General features: G+C 45.2%; 1 protein-coding gene across 2 annotated transcripts in view; it reads left to right on the top strand.

The window, feature by feature from the left end:
- The first annotated feature begins 228 nt into the window (after positions 1-228).
- SRFBP1 (serum response factor binding protein 1) overlaps positions 229-21,111 on the top strand; it is a 139,010-nt gene continuing 118,127 nt past the window's right edge. Inside the window, exon 1 of one of the 2 annotated variants that reach the window (XM_075854807.1) lies at positions 229-433. In XM_075854807.1, coding sequence (XP_075710922.1) covers positions 429-433 — 5 coding nt within the window. In that variant the 5' untranslated portion in view covers positions 229-428. The remainder of the gene's footprint in view (positions 434-21,111) is intronic. The other variant, XM_075854806.1, reaches the window with a different exon arrangement.

Genomic DNA, 21,111 nt, shown 5'->3' with positions numbered 1-21,111 from the left:
GATTTTACCGCAATTTTTGGTCAGTTTTTTACTAGCCAGAAAAGGTCTTATGTATACACACCATATACGAACACAGTTGTGCACCGCGCCAGAGACACACACACACACACACACACACACACACACACACACACACACACACACACACACACACACACACACACACACACACACACACACACACACACACACACACACACACACACACACACACAATTTTGCCTACACAGCTTCACACATGTAACTCCCCAGCACAGCCTGACTCATCCCACACACGTGACTGATCACATGATCGTGACATCATCCAAGGTCCTTTATCCTACTAGGATCTATCGTCTACTGAGAAGTGAGTTGCTGCTCTCCTGTATCACAGCGATAATAACTACTCAGCGACATGACGGCTGCGACTCCTGTGCTCAACCTGAATAATGAGGTGAGGACGACCAGTCACTCCGGCGGCAGTAGTAATGGCGGACAATACGAGGTGTCCAGTCCTGTCCGGATAGATCACACTGTAATCTCTGCGGGCTTGTTATGGCTCATTCTCTGTACAGGGATGGTCATCATCTTGCGGACACCAGTGTGGTCTTCTCTGTACTGTACTGGTGTTGGGGGGAGTGGTTTCTAAAGGATTACGATTTGGGATTTTATTAAAATTAGTTCAGGTTGGTTGTTATGGCAACTCCAATCAAGTCACTGCTTTTATATTCCAACATGCCTTTTTGGAGCTGGAATAGTTTGTGGTAGGTAACTCCTCCATTTTGCTTCTACGCCATTTCTCCCTGCAAAAAGTGTTCTTTTAGAAGAGGCATTCCCAAAATCATAAATGATCACCTATCCACAAAATAGGTGTTTATTTTCTGATTGCTGGGGGCTTCCCTGATGGGACCCCCCTGATCGTGGGAAAGGGGGCCTGAACCTACAGATCCTCCTCACTGCAGCCCTGCGGACATTGAATGAAGCAGTGGTCGAGAATGCTAGAAACAACAGAGCGCAGCACTTGGCTCATTCCATGTCCTCCTCGTTGTGGGGGGTGCAGCGAAGAGGATCGGTTCCCAGCGATCAGAAACTGTCACCTATCCTTGTCTAGGTCATCATTTATGATTTTGAGAAAGCCCTTTTATCTCCGCTATTTGGAGTTCAGGGTAGACCAGGGGTGGGCAAACTTTTTGACTCGCGGGCCACAATGGGTTCTAAAATTTGACAGAGGGGCCGGGCCAGGAGCATTTGGAGGGAGTGTTTGGGCCGGATATACTAAAGCATTAAATGTAGTGTGTGCAAACCTCATAGCACAGTAAGAACACTACAACCCAATTTATTAACTGTCTTTCAAATGTGAAAAATAGCCCTTATCAGTTAATAAATTTGTCTCAAGGAATATGCAAGATATGGCATTTACATACTATTTCGCAGATACTGGGAGGAGGAAATGTAAATAGATTAAAATAACATACGCACTGTGATTTATCAAGAAAAAAGTTCTGTTGACTCTGTAAATTAGCTGCCAACCTCTGAGCAGTAGCCGCCCGTTCTTGTGTTGACTGCTTGCTAGCATAGTTTGCATGCTTCGTGGCAAAGTGACGGCTGATATTGTACTCTTTGAAAACCGAAGGGCTTAATGGTGACGTGAAACGAAGTGAAAATTAAAGTGAAATAAAGAGAAATACGCGCCACATTAACAACGGTCAATGTGTTTTGAGTGCGCCATCTATTGGGAAAACGTGGGCATTGCAGGGAAAGGGGAAAAAAAAGGAGGTTTTTACTATAATTTGGACAAGTTCGGCGGGCCGGATTAAAAAGCCTAACGGGCCGTATGTGGCCCGCGGGCCGTAGTTTGCCCATGTCTGGGGTAGACTCTCCTTAAAAGGAACCTGTCACCAGCATTTTACCTGTTAAACCAGCAATACCTGGTGGTAGTGGGTGAAAAATCATTTTTATGTAACCTATAATTATATTCTTAGTCGGCTCTGTAGCTTTAGTATTCCGTTTTTTAGTGTTTCTGCGCCGTATTCTAATGATCATGAGTCACATCTCCGTTCCTCAAGCCCTTCCGAGTTAACCCCGCTTCCTTACTTTTGATTGATCGCAATCAGGGTGGGCCAGTTTTCGTCAGTGGGCGGGCAGAAACAGAGGAACGAATGAGACTGACTGATTATTACCGTAAAAGTCGCAAAAAGTTTGCAGACCGTTATTTGCGATCGGAGGAGGAGTTTGGGAGAGGGGATAACGGCAATGAACTTTTGACAGCAGCGGCCAGTGAGGGATGAGTAGAGTTCAATAGGTGAAATGCAGGTGACAGGTTCCCTTTAAGGGGTTGTGCAGTAATAATCAGCCAGTGCGTCAAATCTCGGACAGTAATGCCCGCTGTGTGATAGATTTGGCACATGTTAGACCAGGCGTCATCAACCTTCGGCACCCCAACTGTTGTAGTTTCTTGACATCTAGAGTGCTGAAGGTTGCTGACTGATTGTTAGATGACTTTCCCTTCCTTACGCCGCCTTTTGTGTTCAAATTTGAGCACATTTTCTTTTCCTGTTCTAGAACCTTTTTAAAACTAACGCACAAAAAGTGTCTAAAGAAAATAAATGTGGCACAAGGCATGTACGCCAGTTTTTTGGCACAAATTGAGCCATAGTTCTTGTGCATTTAGCTTAGTAAATCCCCCAATGACTTACTAGATCATATGTATGTACCAGAGCAGCGGTCCGCCACCTGTGGTCCTCTCACTGTTCAAAAAGCCCAACTCGAAGGCCGGGTTCCCGCAGGACAGATACGCTGCGTAACCGACCTGGAACCCGCAGTACATTCCGTCCGAAAACCACATTGTGGTGCGTTTTTTTTTTTACAGAACTTCTGCTGCGGAAAGCAGCGGTAAAAACCGCTCATACTTCTGTACGCAGTTGTTATGGCGACGCGTCCCTCCATTGCAGTCCGGTCCGGCCTCCCTGGATGACGCTGCAGCCTGTGATTGGCTGCAGCGGTGGTCACATGGGATGTAACGTCATTCCAGGAGGCCGGACTGCAGGAAAAAGGAGGGCCTTCTGGGTAAGTATGATTTTTTTTTTTTTAAATGTTTCTGTAGTTGTGATTATTTTTCTGCGGCGTAATCGGTGCGAATACGCTGCAAAAGTCACAACACTTGGCTTTCTGTTGCGGGTTTTGCTTCCCCAGTGAATTCAATGGGGGAAACCCGCAAAGGAAAATCAACAAAAGCGCAGCATAAATTGACATGCTGCGGAATTAAATTCGGCACAATTTATTATTGTTTACGCTGCGTTTTTTTTTTTCCGAAGCGCGTGCATGAGGTTTTCTGAATCTCATCCACTTAGCTGCTACTGTAGGTGCTGCTGAATTTCCACACAGAAATCCGTTGCAGAAATTCAGCAGCGTTTACGCTACGTGGGAACCCGGCCTGGCATACCCTGACAGTCTCTGGCTAGAGGATGGGAGAGGTGTTACTCCGGTCCTTGTGCTTCTGCTGCAATTTTGACCTCTGCAGTAAGACCCCATTGTTAGATAATTGGATGGGCGCCTTGCATTTACTTGTTCTGATGGACACAGGAATCTGCTTTCAATGTCTACTTGTATACAAACTTTTCTTTCCAATGGTAATATTAGGAACTCGTAAAGACATTGTTTTATCTGCACCAGATATGTTTGTGCTGCTGATATTTTGGGACGTATATCTCCCACCGAAGGCTGCAACGTGTGCCCTTGCATAGAGATACAGTGGGATATGCTGCAGATGGGAGCCGTTGTAGAACATAGTTGTTGTTTTTTTTATACAGAATGTCGGTTGTTTAGCTGTTCAAATTTACAGTGGTAATTGGCATGGAATAGAATAGAAAATTTTGCTAGAAAGTATCTTAACAGGATTAAAATTATTACCACATAAAGGAAAAGGGATATTTGCAACAAAAACCTCTTACGTCTGTCACCTTAAAGGGAACCGGTCAGCAGTTTGGAGGCCTCAAACCTGCTGACCGAGCGATATAGGGGAGGGGGAGGGCATTGTTAAATTACCTTCTGTTTGAAAATTGTTTCATTCCCCCAGCGTGCCGATCATAAGTGCCACTGAGGCGGGACTTCATGTACAAGTGCTCCTGCACTGCAAGCCCCGCCCCTCTGCGCTGAGTCACCGCTCTAGAGGTGTCCAGATTGTCCGCTAGATCTGTCACTCAGGGCACTTGCGACCAGCGTGCCGGGAGCATGAAACGTTGCTTTCTCGGTCATATCAGCGTTGCCTTTCCGTTGAGAGGTTCCGTCGGAGGTTTCAGTCGGGTAACCCCTCAACGGAAAGGCAAATGGAAACCTTCGCTTCCCTTTGCATCACCATTGATCTCAACCTTTGCTAATGCTTTCCGTTTGTCACCATTGTGAACGGGTTCCATTGTTTTGACAGAATCAATAGCGCAGTCGATACCCGCTTTAGCCGCCACAGTACACCCGTACCGGGCTTATGTCACAGTGCCGTGAAAAAGGGGCGCTCTGGCATAAGTACCCTTAACGGCTGCCGTGAAAAGGCGCATTGGTGGTCATTAAGGGGTAATGGAGGTGCATTTTAGACAAAGTTAAGTAGAGGGGCTTGGTTTAGATTATATACTTTTTGTCTACACCATAAGGTGTATTTTGATAGTGCAGTAAAAAAAAAAAAAAAGCACCTACAAAATTGCTGTTTTAGTCCGGGATCCCACCTAGCATAAATGCTGCGAAATTTCCGCAATGGAATTCTGTGCGGGAATTCAGCAGCATTTACAGTAGCAGCTAAGTGGATGAGATTTAGGAAATCTCATGCCCACGCTGCGGAAAAAAACGTTAATAAATTGACCTGTGGTGCGGAATTTAAATCTGCAGCGTGTCAATTTATGGTGCGTTTTTGTTGTTTTTTTCTGCTGCGGGTTTTTCCCATTGAATTCAATGGGGTTTGAAAATCCCGCAACAGAAAGCCAAGTGTTGCGACTTTTGCGGCAGATTCGCAGCGATTACGCTGCAAAAATCGCAACTCCTGGGAAAAAAAAAAATCCTACTTTGCCATAAGTTTGTCCTTCTTCCCGCGGTCCGGCCTCCTGGGATAACGTTGCATCCCATGTGCCCGCTGCAGCCAATCACAGGCTGCAGTGTCACATGGCCTGCAACGTCATCCCAGGAGGCCGGACTACGCGCAGAGAAGAGGGAGGGGATAAGTATGAGAGCTTTTTCCCGCAGCGGAAATTCTGCTCGATGTGGTGCGGTTTTTCGGATGGAAGGTGCTGCGGGTTTCAGGTCGGATATACTGCACGGTTTTTGCACACCGTATCCGACCCGTGGGAACCCGGCCTCTCTGCGATTTGCATTGCGGATTGAAACTGTAAAATAAATACTTCACCTGTAGAAATCACTCAGCCGAAAACTGCATCGCAAAACTGTGCTTTTTCACCTGTATTATTTTTACTAATTAAAACCAGATAGTGAAACATATTATTTTTTCTAATCTGTTTTTATTCTTTGGTTGTATATTTTTTTTTTAATTCTATTTTCTGTGCATGATTATTGGGGCAGCCATTTTGCCTGAGCTGCTGTTAACAGCATTTAGGGTAAGTCCACATGTAGCGTAAATACTGCGGATTTTCCACAACGGATTTCATTACGGAAAATGAGCAGCGTATTACAGTAGCAGCAAAGTAGATGAGATTGGAACAAATGTCATCCACCTGCTGTAAAAAAACAGTCGCTAAACCGTTCGTACCGTTCTCTATGCTCCTGGCCTCCAGTGGTAACGTTTGATCCCATGTGACTGCTGCAGCCAATCGCATGATGTCAGGGACGTGTCGCCATGACTACGGGTAAGCATAGGCTTTTTATTTATTTTTAACCTATTTTCTGCAGCGGACATTCTGGACAAAAAACTGCACCACAATTCGGTGCTGTTTTTCAGCCGGAATTCCCTGTGGAGACCAGGGCGGATACGCTGTGTACTATTACACACAGCGCATATCTGCCCTGTGTGAACATACCCTAAGAAAGATGATTTACAGCAGCCACATGAACGGGGGGAATCGTTGACTTCTAAGGGAGAGTTTTCTAGGCATGCTCTGTGACCTGTGTTGAGGTCGTTTTGCAGGAGGAGGGCTGTGTCCATCACATATTGTCATAGGCGGATCTTGTATTATCTATATATTGGTATTACCTTTCATTGTAATCCTGCCTGTGATAAGGGGATGACTGCTGAGACGTGATCCTTACAGAACAGGAAGTGTCAGTCTATTGTGAATGGTGGATCCTGTATTATCTATATAAAGGTGTTACCGGTCATTGTAATCCTGCCTGTGATGATAATGAGAAGACTGCTGAGAAGTGATCTCTACAGAACAGGAAGTGTCTGTCTATTGTGAATGGTGGATCCAGTGTTAGGCCTCATTTACACGAGCGTAATATACGCGCGTGCTTTTCACGCGTGTCGTACGCACCTATATTACTCTATGGGGCAGTGCAGACAATGCGTGAATTTTGCGCAGCGCGAGTGCGTTGCGTAAAACTCATGACGTTCTATAATCGTGCGTTTTTCACGCATCACGCACCCATTGAAGTCAATGGGTGCGTGAAAACCATGCATGCCGCACGGAAGCACTTCCGTGCGAACTGCGTGATTCGCGCAAGAGCTGTCAAACTGAATGTAAACAGAAAAGCACCATGTGCTTTTCTGTTTACAAACATCCAAACGGAGTGTCAGAATTTAGAGATGAGCGAACCGAACTTCACCGGGTTCGGCCGAACTCGTTTTGACCGAATCCGGCAAAAAAAATTCCGGTACGCGACGTCGGGAGACAGTCACTGTCCAGGGTGCTGAAAGAGTTAAACTGTTTCAGCACCCTGGACAGTGACTTCCGATCACAATATACATGAACGTGTAAAAAAAAAAAAGAAGTTCTGACTTACCGATAACTCCCGGCTTCTTCTTCCAGTCTGACCTCCCGGGATGACGATTCAGTCCAAGTGACAGCTGCAGCCAAGCACAGGCTGCAGCCAATCACAGGCTGCAGCGGTCACATGGACTGCCGCGTCATCCAGGGAGGTGGGGCCGGATGTCAAGAGAGGGACGCGTCACCAAGGCAACGGCCGGGAGACCGGACTGGAGGAAGCAGGAAGTTCTTGGTAAGTATGAACGTCTTTTTTTTATTCACAGGTTGCTGTATATTGTGATCGGAATTCACTGTCGAGGGTGCTGAAAGAGTTAATGCCAATCAGTTAACTCTTTCAGCACCCTGGACAGTGACTGACGTCGACTAGCCTCATCTCTATGACACACGGAGCTGTCAACATACACTGATGACACACGGAGCTGTCAAGTGCCTTTTGCGCACGCAAAACGCTGCGTTTTTTTGCGTGCGCAAAACGCACACGCTCGTGTAAATGAGGCCTTATCCATATAGAGGTGTTACCTTCCATTGTAATCCTGCCTGTAATGATAATGGGATGACTGCTGAGAAGTGATCTCTACAGAACAGGAAGTGTTAGTCTATTGTGATGCTAAATAATGACTTTTTTTGAACTTTTTTGTTAATTTTTTTTAGATCCCTTGAAGGGATAACTTTATTGACATCTTTATTTTATATTTATAATGTGTTAGCATTCTCCTTTTATGCTAATACGTTACCCTGTGTCACTATGACACAGGCTGCTGTTAGGGTAGCACATAGTGTTCCCTAATAGCAGGCTTACTGAGCAGACAGCCCTGGGGTCCTTTCTAGGACACCAGGGCTGAGTGCAGATGGTTCCCCCAGTCTCTGATCTTGTTTCCAGTGATAAGGGGAGTCCCCTTTGATCTCATCCCAGCTGTATTCAGGAGGCTGCACTCAAATGCCTTTTCTACAGTGACGCCAAAAGACATCGCTGAAGACTAGGGACCTGCACTGCCTGCCGTCAAAACACAGTGGGCAGTTGGAAGGGGTTAATCCAGAGAATGATATAGAAAAGAAAAAAAGAAATTCCCTAAAATTTCCCCCCCCAAAAAATAGGTAACATAAAAACCTTATTTAAAGAGGCTCTGTCACCAGATTTTGCAACCCCTATCTGCTATTGCAGCAGATCGGCGCTGCAATGTAGATTACAGTAACGTTTTTATTTTTAAAAAACGAGCATTTTTGGCCAAGTTATGACCATTTTTGTAATTATGCAAATGAGGCTTGCAAAAGTCCAAGTGGGTGTGTTTAAAAGTAAAAGTCCAAGTGGGCGTGTATTAGGTGCGTACATCGGGGCGTTTTTACTACTTTTACTAGCTGGGCGCTGTGAAGAGAAGTAACATCCTCTTCTCTTCAGAACGCCCAGCTTGTGACAGTGCAGATCTGTGACGTCACTCACAGGTCCTGCATCGTGACGGCCACATCGGCAGCAGAGGCTACAGTTGATTCTGCAGCAGCATCAGCGTTTGCAGGTAAGATCGACTTACCTGCAAACGCTGATGCTGCTGCAGAATCAACTGTAGCCTCTGGTGCCGATGTGGCCGTCACGATGCAGGACCTGTGAGTGACGTCACAGATCTGCACTGTCACAAGCTGGGCGTTCTGAAGAGAAGAGGATGTTACTTCTCATCAGAGCGCCCAGCTAGTAAAAGTATTAAAAACGCCCCGATGTACGCACCTAATACACGCCCACTTGGACTTTTACTTTTAAACACACCCACTTGGACTTTTGCAAGCCTCATTTGCATAACTACAAAAATGGTCATAACTTGGCCAAAAATGCTCGTTTTTTTTAAAATAAAAACGTTACTGTAATCTACATTGCAGCGCCTATCTGCTGCAATAGCAGATAGGGGTTGCAAAATCTGGTGACAGAGCCTCTTTAAACAATAGGTAGTTTTCTGATGATACATTCCCTATAAATTGTACAATTCTAAGGCAGAATGTAATAATGCGTAAGTACTCTAGATGGCAGCACACTATCAATGTTTGCTTGTCTTTGTACTATTACTATGTTCTCATCTTTTATGGTTTACTAGAAAAATATATTTGTTGTAATTTAGTTCTTATTATGGAATTTGACTATAAAATATGTCTCATATTTAACTTTAAAGACGATCTGTATAGTGCTGTTTTTTTGTCTTTTGCCAAATCATTTTGCAATTCTATGTGTATATTTTACTTTATGTGAGGGTTATTTTCTCCTAATAACTTACCATACTGTGATCGAACTGATCTTATCTGTTCATGAATCTTCATTTGAGGATCTGTCTCTGTCCATTTAGGGTATGTTCACACGCTTAGCAAAAAAACGTCTGAAAATACTTGATTTTCAGCCGTTTTTTTTTTTTTTTTTTAGCAAATCGCGTTTTTCGCGTATTTTTTTACGGCCGTTTTTCCATAGTCAATGAAAAATGGTCCAAAAACGACTGAAGAAGTGACATGTGAAAAAACGGCCTGTCAGAACAGAACGCCGTTTCCCCATTGCAATCAATGGGCAGATGTTTGGAGGCGTTCCGCTTCCGTTTTTTTCGGCCGTTTACGGCCTGAAAAACGGCCAAAAATAAGCCGTGTGAACATACCCTTATAGTGCATCAATTAAAGCTGCCTTCGCTGAACAGATTATAATCTCCAGCCTATAGACTCCCTTCAGAGATAGACAAACTCTTTAGGCAATGGGGCAGATTTACTAATCCTGTTAAAATTTTAGACAGTGTATATTTAGACCAGGGAGAATTTATTAAGACTGGCGTTTCATAGGAAGAAAGTTGGCGTAAAATGCGGCAATTGTGGCCGCGACCTATCACCGTCCATTCCCCCATTGACCATAAAATTAAAATAAAGACACATGCTTGCCGAACCGCTCAGCATTAGGCCTGGTTCCCTCGGGTTGGATAAGATGTGTAAAAATCACGCAGCGTATCCGACCTGGAAACCGCAGTACATTTCACTTTGTGGTGCGTTTTTTTTAAATTTTATTTTATCAGAGGGAATTTCCGCAGCAGAAAAAACCTTTCATACCTACCCCCTCCCTCTTCTCTGTGCGTAGTCCGGTCTCCTGGGATGACGTCGCAGACCATGTGACGCTGCAGCCTGTGATTGGCTGCAGAGGTCACATGGGATGAAACGTCATCCCAGGAGGCTGGACTGCAGGAAGGAGGAGGGTGTTCTGGGTAAGTATGTTTTTTTTTTTTTTTCCGTAGTTGCGATCTTTGTGGCGTAATCGATGCGAATACGCTGCAAAAGTCGCTGCACTTGGCTTTCTGTTGCGGGTTTTGCATCTCCATTGAATTAATTTTTATTTTTTTGGGTCATACAAGAGAAATTGACAAATGGTATGTTTACAATGCCCTTTCCCTTCCCAATATCGCTTCCCTATAATTTGGAGCAATAAAAACATTTTGGGTAGATTAAGTAATAAAAAGTTCACCATTTAAAATGCAGTGTCCCTAGTGATAAAATCAAGCAGTGCTCATACCCCCGGTCATTAAAAGGGTTACGTGTATATATATATATATATATATATATATATATATATATATATAGTGTTTGTATGTAATATGTTTATATAGTATGAACACCATCTAATGAGGACTTTAGGCCCTGTTCACACAGAGTTTTTTTGCAGTCAGAAAAATGTGCCTCAAAATTCCTGAAGGAATTTTAAGGCAGATTTTGACCTGCCTACAAATTCTTGCTGCAATTTTTGCTGTGTTTTTCGTCTGCGGCAACTGAGCGGGCAAAAAACGCAGTGAAAAATGCTTTCTCTGCCTCTCATTGATTTCAACGGGAGGTCAGAGGCGGAACTGCGGCAAGAAAGAGCATGTTGCCTTTTTTTTACCGTGAGCGGCTAAAAACCGCAGCGGAAACAAACGCCTCCGCCTCCTATTTAAATCATTGGGAGGTGGTTTCTGACGATTTTTACTACTTCAAAATCAGCGTAAAAAACTACGTGTGAACTGGGCCTACTGATATAAGTAATTTTCCTCATTGCAAAGATTACAAAATTGTGCACTGGCAGTGACTTTTTTTTTTTTAATATAGATTTATAGGCTTTTACACAAATTTATATAGCTTGGGCTGGAAATGTGCCTTATGGGCAAATGTATATGGATACCTCTTCAAATTATTTGGTTTGTTCTTTTCGCATCACGTTTTTTTGCTTACGTTTAACGTAAAAAGCACCAGACATATATGTTAACGGCGTCTGTCACCATAGACTTTAATGGTATATGTTAAACAGATACGTCGTGAACTTGGGTCATGAGGGTTCATGAACCCTTGGATACCGTTAAAGTCTATGGTTGACGGATCCGTTTAACGGATAGTCTATAAGGGTATTCGGTTAACGGATACGTCAGGAAAGGCTGTTAAAAAGACCATGACTTATCTGTTAAACTGATTCATGTGACGTATGTCATACAGTGGCATTTGTCACCCATAGGCTCCCATGTTAAAAAAAAAAAGTATGCAGCGCGGTATGTGTTTTTTGTGGGATCCACGGGGATGTGAAACTGTAGTCTGCCACACTATTACATGCTTCAAAATAATAACTAAAAAAGGTATACTGAGGAATACCAGACTGATGGAGGCCAAATATGACACCTTTGGCCTCCGTCCGGCTAAAGAGCCCTATTGACAGGTTAAACGGACATCTAAGCCACATGGTTCCACCTTTCCAAAAGGTCAGGTCATCCTATTTCTTCCCTAATAGAGCTGCTTCAAAACGCTGCTAATCTGAAATGGGAAGGCTTAGGAGCAATAATTCCGCTGCAAAGCAGTAAAGCACGCAAGCTTACCGAGCGGGAGCAGCCAGTGGTCAGGCCGCCGGTAGTGCGTAAAATGTTTCTGTCTTCAACACTCACCACGAGCTCTAAATTGAAACCACGCCTGAGTAACAACTTTTTGTGGATTGTTTCCACAGCTAAGTAGTCACATACAAACAAGATGGCCAGGTATAATGCCAGTCATCAGCTGGAGTGGTATAAAGCACACCACCTCTGGGCTATTGAGCCTCGCGCTTCACCCTATGGCAGTCTGGATAACACTGGGCGTAGCTGATGCCAAGAGAAAACATGTTGTCCAAATGTTTATTGCATACTCTAGTTTAGAGGTGAACGAACAAAGCTAGTCGTATACCTCATATTTTTTGTTGGCAGATCCAAACCGTTTTGGTGCAACTATGATAAGAAATGTAATGTCTAACCTGGCAACTAATGTCTATGGCCTGCTTAAAGAGGTATTCCCATCACACAAAGTGATGGCATATCTTAGCAATATGCTATCGGTCGGGGTCCGACTCCCAGGGCCCCTACGATCGTGAAATGAAAGGAGCTGCAGTGCTGCTTTAGCACTACTGCCGCCTCACTGTTTTTACCTGCACTGTAGTACTCACAGCCACCCATCTGTGCAGGGAACTGCAACACAGCTACACTGTTTTTGTAACTCCCATAGTAGTGAATACTCGTTACGGAAGCAACGTAGCATGGGAGCTACGCTGTTTCCATAACTACCGTTCAGTTCTATGGGAGAGGTGGCACCCGCATCTATCTGACGTTTATGACATCCTGTGGATATGTCCTAAATGTCCCTGATGGGAAAACCCCTTTAACATCCAGTTGTTTTATCCATGCAAATTCTGTGTGAAGTTACTGCCACTAGGTGCCTCTCTTCCTGTAATCTGCTGTCCACCTCCTGTTGTCAAGTAAAATTAGTCTCTAGTTACAGAGCAGAGGAGACGTACTACAGGAAGTTGTGGTGTGTCTCTTCACTGCCTGCCGAAAGAAGTCTATGGAGAGGGGAGGAGGAGCAGCAGGATTGAAAAGAGACACAGACACTGTTCCCATATATATCTAGTGAGGGAGAGCAGGAGCTGATTGAGAAAGATACACACAGACGTGCTGCAACTTCTGGTAAGTGTTACTGTCTCATCCCAGTGCTGGATTCTCAGCTACACTGCTCATTACTGATATATAATCTCTTCCATGCTACTGCAGCGTCCATATATGTTCGGAGAGAAGAATCCTGCTCTCCTATCTCTGTGTGCAATATATAGTTAGGCTCCGCCCACTAGGTTAAAAAAAACCTGAGAATTAAAGAGGCTCTGTCACCACATTATAAGTGGCCTATCTTGTACATAATATGATCGGCGCTGTAATGTAGATTACAGCAGTGTTTTTTATTTAGAAAAACAATCTATATTAGCTTTATGCTAATGTGTTTCTCAATGGACAACTAGGTGTGTTTTATTATGTGACCAACTGGGCGTTGTACAAAGGAGTGTATGACGCTGACCAGTCAGTGACCAATCAGCGTCATACACTTCTCTCCATTCATTTACTTTGCACATAGCAATATAGCTATATCGCTATGTGCAGCCACATAAACACACTATAACGTTACTGCAGTGTCCTGATAATGAATTTACATCACTACTAGCCTGGACGTGATGTGTATTCAGAATCCTGACCACTTCTGTAGCGCGTCTGCGTTTTTCGCTACAATTTTTGCCTGCGGCACTCAATGGCCGCTGGTGAAGATCTTGGCAAGGAATTGCAGGCAGGTCAAAACTGCCTCAAAATTCCTGAAGGAATTTTAGGGCGGGTTTTTTGCCTGCAAAAAAAAAACTGTGTGAACAGGGCTTTATTATTTCAACATGCCAAACAATTTTTAGTCTCCAACCGCTTATTTTTTGTGCGAGATTCTTCAAATAACGTTGGCGCTTTGATTTCCGTGCGGAAAATGTTTCACAGCAGGTGGATGATTTGTTTCAATGTCCTCCGCATAACTGGTACTGTAATCGGCTGCAGATTTTCCGCACAGAAAATGTGCAGCATTTCCGTCTTGTGTGGACCTGGCCTTAAAGGGAAAATTTGTGATGCCCATATAGGCTGTCTCCTCATTTTCCCACAGAGACAAAAAGTGGTAGAGCGCTTTCTGAAATGAATTCTGCACTTCTGGTTTCCGTACACATATAAACCTTCCTGATCAATATCTGTAGGATGAATTGCCCTTTTTTACCTATAATTCTGCATGTAAAATACAATAAAGAATACTATTACAAAAACATACAGTATAGTGCATCCATGTCGTCATTTAACCCCTTAATGACCGGGCCTGAAAAGACCTTACTGACCAGCTAAATTTTTCAGTTTTTGCCTCTCTGCCTTTCAGCAGCCATAACTTTTTTTTATTTTTTCATTGACGTGGCTTTTTCTAAGTTTTTCTTGTTTATTTTTTATCCCTTTCACGCAAAATAACCCATTAGATTAATTCTTCAGGTTTATTTAGTGTAGGGGAAATAAAATGTATTTTATGCAACAAAAAAAAAACCTTTTTGGGACTTTTTTTTTATTTATTTTTCCTTTTTTTTTGTTTTCATCCCAACAAGGGATAACTTTTTTTTACTTGTAATGTATTAGCATACTCCTGTATGCTAATACATTACACTGTGTCACTATGACACAGGCTGCTGATCGTGCAGCACATAGTGTGCAGAACAGCAGGCAAACGGAACAGACAGCCCTGGGGTCCTTTATAGGTTCCCATGGCTGGCTGCAGAGGGATTCCCCGGTGTTTGATCGCATCACCGGAATCCCGGCGATGCAATCAAAGAGGGGAATTCCCTTTGATCATGCCGCGGTCACGGACCGCGGTAATCAAAGGGTTAAACAGCTGGTGTCCGAATGTTTGCCTACTCTAGGATCATGAGCTGCTCGTTACAGCTCCTGCTTAGAGGATGAGCGCTTATCAGCCTCTCCTACAACGACGCCAAAAGACGTCGTCGTAGGCTCGGGACCTGCACCGCCTGACGTCAAAAGACAGTGGGCGGTCAGGAAGGAGTTAAGTTACCCCGGGTATAGCACTCAAGCAATAAAATGGCAGTATCTACACCGACAATTATCGATACATGTTGCAAACTGTAGAAAGCGTACATAAGGAGTATGAGAAGTCAGGTGTCCTGTCACACTGGGTTACCAAACGCAACCAACCAATCTATTGCAGCCGCTCATCCATGCATTCAAACCAAATGTGCCGCCTTCAATCCCCCCACCCCCTTGAGAATGCATTGATCTTTTAAGGGCATGTTCACGCCTGGCGATTTTCAGTTCAGATTTGCGGGTTGACAATCTGCAGTGTATTACAATACCAGCAAAGTGGATGAGATTTTAACAAATGATTTATGCACCGCAGAACATTTCCACACGGAAATTGACCTGTGGATTTTAATTGCTGTTGCATATTTTCGCCCCGGCTTTCACTTCTTTCAATGACATGCAAATTTTGCAGGCGGATTTCTGGTGGAATTTGACGGCCCGTGTGTCCGTACCCTTACACTGGTGAACCCAGGTGATCATTCTGCTGCCTGTCTTTGGAATAATGGCCTAAATAGTAGTTTTAAAGGGAATGTGTTGCCAGAAAAACATGTTTTTTTTTTAAAAATTAAACATTTAGTGTGTGGGTGATTAAACATTGTTCAAATTTTTTTTATTTTTTTCACGAGTCAGGAAATATTATAAATTAATTCTAAATTTATAATACTACCCATTTTTGGTCACTAGATGGAGCTATTCCCAAAATTGCAGCAGTGCAACATAGGGTTAAAAGCCCTCGCTCTAGTGAGCTCTCAGCATCCCCCCCTCCTTTATCCTGGCTAGTGCCGGGATAAACGAGGGGTTTGAACGGTGTAACCTCCTACACTGTGTGTCGCCATTTTTTGAGCTAACACACAGTGTAGTAGGTTTACATACAGTAGTAAACACACACACAAACACGAACATACATTGAAATCTCTTACCTGCTCCTGCCGCCGCGGCTCCCTCCGGCCCGTCCGCTCCGTTTGCTGCCGCTGGTCCAAGTGCACAAATCTGGAAGCCGCGACCGGAAGTAGTAATATTACTGTCCGGCCTTGACTTCCGGTCCACAGGAAAATTGCGCCGGACGGCGCCAATTTTGAATTGGACTGTGTGGGAGCGGCGCATGCGCAGTTCCCACACAGACGCCGTACACGGAAGTCAATGGGACGGGAGCCGTTCGCAGTCCCTATGGGACTGTGGCTGCCGTATTCCATGTCTGTATGTGTGTAAAAATAAGAAAAAGTAAAACACAAACACACAAATGAATATAAACGTTTTTAATAAAGCACTAACATCTTTAACATATAAAAAAATAATTTGTGATGACACTGTTCCTTTAAATACTTTGTATAATTAAGGCCCCATGCACACGGCTGTAGATTTAGTCCGTAATTACGGGATTATGTGTGTCCGTGCCGTAGAAAGGCTCCGCAAAAGATAGGATAAAAAGTTGTTTTTGTGAAAATATGTTCTTTATTGAATTGCGTTCATACCCAGTATATAAAGCATGTGCAAATACTAGGGGATGGCATGGAGTTCAAGCTATGAACATGTTTCTTTACCCTACCATGCAGATTAGGAAAAAAATGTCTGTGTTGCTTTGTGTGTATACATAGGAGGGCTTCGAGCAGCTGTTTCAAGGCTGCCACATCATCAGTTCTGAGATACCACAGACAAATTCAGCTCAACAGAAGGAAAGTCCTCCCTGCTCAACAACGCAAAGTCTGTAAGCAAGTTCACTAATACTTGTGGTCAACGTATGATAAAAAAAAATGTCATATACTGGCCAACCACTTCAGGGCTTGTGGTCAGCCCTGCTTATAGGGTGTACAGACTAAAGTGTAGTCCTCACTAAACATGTATGTGCCAGAAAGGAAAAAAATAAATGGATATGCATGTATATTTCTGTTTTGAAGAGTTAAACTGTAGACACAAATTTCACTGAAGACCGCACAGTATGTGTTCATTGTAAGGCTAGCCATTTACAAAAGCTAAATGTTGCCTGAAAAGGCTGACTTTACTTTTCCGAGAATTGTCTGTATTTTGTGCAGACTACAAACGTCTAATGCCCACGATCGAGTGTGCCGTCCGAGTCCCGTCAGTGATCTGAGGAAAGATAGGACGTGTTCTATCTTTCCTCGGATCGGAGACTCGGACCATGTTTCACGGACCCGATTCACCCGCTAAAGTGAATGGGTCCGTGAAGACTATCGGGTGCCACTCTGATGCCGTCAAAAAACGGCCAGAGTGGCACAACGGTAAAGTCCATGAGGCATAAGGGTACTTACACATAACTTTTGTGTTGTACGCTGCAAAAAGTTCTAGGCATAAGCGTATTAATAAGGCTCCAATAGCCAAAGGAATCCAAAAGCGCTTTTGTTTGGCCTCAGTTAGGCCAGTAAACGACGGTATACCACAAAAAAAAAGGTAAGAAATAGCGTAGTAAACTTTTGCTTTTCCATCGCAAGTTATACAGTAAAAAACAAAAACGGATATTGCGCTGACGTAAGCTATAACTGTGATGTGAGTAGGGCCTAATAACCAACAGACAATTCTGATTAACGTATTTTTCAGACTATAAGACGCATCCAGGTTTTAGACAACAGAAAATAGGAAAAAATGTCATCGTTTACTACTTTTACAAAGGAAAAACTATTTGTTTGAAAAAAAAATAAAAATTAGTTCTGTTTAACCACATTCTGAGAGCCCTAACTTTTTTTTTAAATATTTATTCATCGTTTGAGCGGTGTAAGGGCTTATTCTTTGCGGAACGAGCTGTGGTTCTTCTTTGCACCGTTTTTTGTTACTTACCATTTTTTTGTCACTTTTTTTAATTTCATTATTTTTAGCGCTAAGGTGACCAAAAAAACGACGATTCTGGGCTTTTAAATTTTTATTTTTTTTACGTCGTTCACCATGTGTGGCAAATAATGCTATATTGTAATAGTTTGGACTTTTACGGACGCAGCAATATCATTTTTAAGAATTTTTTTTTTTACATTGTGCTTTTTTTTTTTTTCTTTAACGTTTAATATTTTTTTACACTCATGAACATATTTTCTTAGTTCCCCTAGGGGACTTGAACCAGCAATTATTCGTTCACTGGTACAATACATAGAGTTACGGAAACAGCGTAACAACCTGTTACAACGATCACATTGCTCCAAACAGCAGTGCTTGCGCGCCGAATGTGAGTAGCTCTTTGATACAGCTGTCTAGAGACAGCTGATATCACGGAGCTTTCACCCTGAGAACACTGTGTGATCGCTGTGACAGCGTGTCACAGCGATCACATTGCTCCTCCCAGCAGTGTTTGTGCGCCGACGCTAAGCAGCTCAGCTATGTGAACGCTGTGACCGCTTGTCACAGCGATCACATGCGTCTGTCTAGACAGCTGTATCACAGAGTTTCGGAGTGGTCTCTGGTCATGTGATAGCTGTGACAGCCTGTCCCAGCGATCACCAGTTGAATCTTCTCCCTCTCTGGCAGACTTCCAGAGAGGGAGAAGAGTAATGTAATGTAAAAAAAAACCTTTTTTTTTTTTTCCAACTACATTTTTCTCTATAAATAAATTTGTCTGTCTGCTACACGGCGACTTTGGCCACGCACGACACAGGTCGACCAGCCAAAGATCGCTATGTCCCGTAGCCTACATTGCATGTAATAAAAGTCAACGTGGTTGTGTCGCAACGCGCAAGTTGCCACGACATGACAGTTGCAAGAAATCCAAACTGTCTTGTCGCAGTTACTTGCAGGTCGCAACACGACCACATTGACTTTCATTACTTGCAGTGTAGGCTATGGGACATCGCGAACTTTGGTCGGCCAACCTGTACACTGAGTATTTTGCAGGCAGAAAAAAATCTGCCTGCACTTTCTTGCCGTGTTTTTTTGCCTGAGGCCATTGAGGAACGCTGGCGTAAAATGCTTTTTCTGACTCCCAGCCGCCCCTGGAAAAAACCATTTCGGCTGTATATTGGTACTGATTCCGACGCGGTTTCCACGTCAAAATCAGCACCAAAAAAACTCTGTGAATTGGGCCGTAGGGTGACACTAGATGTGGCGGATTCACTGCAAATTTTACCTGCGGATTTGCGCAGGCAAAGTCTGCAGTGGATTACAGTACAAGGCAAGTAGATGATATTTTACAAAACTCATCTGCATGCTGCAGACATTTTACACGACAGATTTTCAAATCTTTGATATGTCGTTAAATTAATACTTTGGGGTCTGCTTTCCTTTAAAATAATCATTTTTGGGGTGTCAAAGGGGTTTTCCAGTCCACAAAAATTGATGGCCTATCCTCAGGATAAGGCCCTATTCACACGACAGGGTTTACCGGCCGTGTGATGGCCATTCAAAAAACTTTCGTCACACGGTCGCAGTAGGAACAATAGACCCCAAATGGGGCTATTCACACGACCGATTTTTTTTAACGGCCAGGTAAACCGGGATTACAAAAAATGGGTCATACCATATTTTCGGCCGTTCTCCCAGCCCCCATAGAAGTCTATGGAGTCGGGTAATTCACGGCCATCGTTTGAATGAGTTCCGAGTGATGGCCATGTCTTCCGTCGCTCGCTCTCTCCACCTTACAGTGCGAAGTGCATGTGAGGGTATTTTGTTGCTCCCTGTAGGAGCGGATTACCCAGTCCCCGTCTACAGCTTCGGCAACGCTGTGGCCGGGAATTGGGGATTCCGCTCCAGGTGAAGTCACTGCCTTCACTGTCTATATATGGACACCGTGACGTCAGGGACTTCTGAAGCGGAATACCCACCACTGTGGCCGGGGATTCCGATCCAGGAGAATTCCCTCACTTGACTGTCCATATATGGACAGTCAAGTGAGGGACTTCTCCTGGAGCCGTCCCCTACAGGAAGGTAGGGGGGGGGTGCCATCTATGGGGGGTGACTATGTACAAGGGGGCTGTGTGGCATTGCCTACAGGGGGGGCTGTGTGCCACTACCTACAGGGGGGGCCTGTGTGCCACTACCTACAGGGGGGGGGCCTGTGTGCCACTACCTACAGGGGGGGGGGGCCCGTGTGCCACTACCTACAGGGGGGGGGCCCGTGTGCCACTACCTACAGGGGGGGGGCCCGTGTGCCACTACCTACAGGGGGGGGGCCCGTGTGCCACTACCTACAGGGGGGGGGCCCGTGTGCCACTACCTACAGGGGGGGCCCGTGTGCCAGTACCTACAGGGGGGGGGCCCGTGTGCCAGTACCTACAGGGGGGGGGGCCTGTGTGCCAGTACCTACAGGGGGGGGGGCCTGTGTGCCAGTACCTACAGGGGGGGGGGCCTGTGTGCCAGTACCTACAGGGGGGGGGGCCTGTGTGCCAGTACCTACAGGGGGGGGGGCCTGTGTGCCAGTACCTACAGGGGGGGGGGCCTGTGTGCCAGTACCTACAGGGGGGGGCCTGTGTGCCAGTACCTACAGGGGGGGGCCTGTGTGCCAGTACCTACAGGGGGGGGCCTGTGTGCCAGTACCTACAGGGGGGGGGGCCTGTGTGCCAGTACCTACAGGGGGGGGGGCCTGTGTGCCAGTACCTACAGGGGGGGGGGCCTGTGTGCCAGTACCTACAGGGGGGGGGGCCTGTGTGCCAGTACCTACAGGGGGGGGGGCCTGTGTGCCAGTACCTACAGGGGGGGGGGCCTGTGTGCCAGTACCTACAGGGGGGGGGCCTGTGTGCCAGTACCTACAGGGGGGGCGCTGTGTGGCACTGCCTACAGGGGGGGGCGCTGTGTGGCACTGCCTACAGGGGGGGGGGCGCTGTGTGGCACTGCCTACAGGGGGGGGCGCTGTGTGGCACTGCCTACAGGGGGGGGCGCTGTGTGGCACTGCCTACAGGGGGGGGCGCTGTGTGGCACTGCCTACAGGGGGGGGCGCTGTGTGGCACTGCCTACAGGGGGAAGGGCTGTGGGGCATTATATATAGAGGTAAGTGTGTGGCAAAAAATTTACACATGAAATTCATCAGATTTTAAAACTGACAGGGAAAAAAAGGATGCAAAACGTGTCAAAATCGGCCGCTGAAAACGGAAACACGGCCCGGAACGGATGCAAAACGGCCATTCTTAGCGCCCGACAATTGGACCCTGTCGTGTGAGTAGAGCCTGAGCCCTTATTCACATGACAGGGTTTCCCGGCCGGGTGACGGCCGTTCATAAATCGGCCGTCACCCGGCTGCATTAGGAACAATAGACCACTAATGGGGCTATTCACACAACCGATTTTTTTTTTTTGACGGGTCGGGAAACCTGGCCGTCAAAAAATGGGACATGCCCTATTTTCAGCCGTTGACCCGGCCGCCCGGC

This window comes from Rhinoderma darwinii, chromosome 1 (genome assembly GCF_050947455.1).
Source record: "Rhinoderma darwinii isolate aRhiDar2 chromosome 1, aRhiDar2.hap1, whole genome shotgun sequence".
Lineage (NCBI taxonomy): Eukaryota > Metazoa > Chordata > Amphibia > Anura > Rhinodermatidae > Rhinoderma > Rhinoderma darwinii.
Note: the sequence above shows the minus strand (reverse complement) of the source record. Positions and strands in the feature narration are given on the sequence as shown.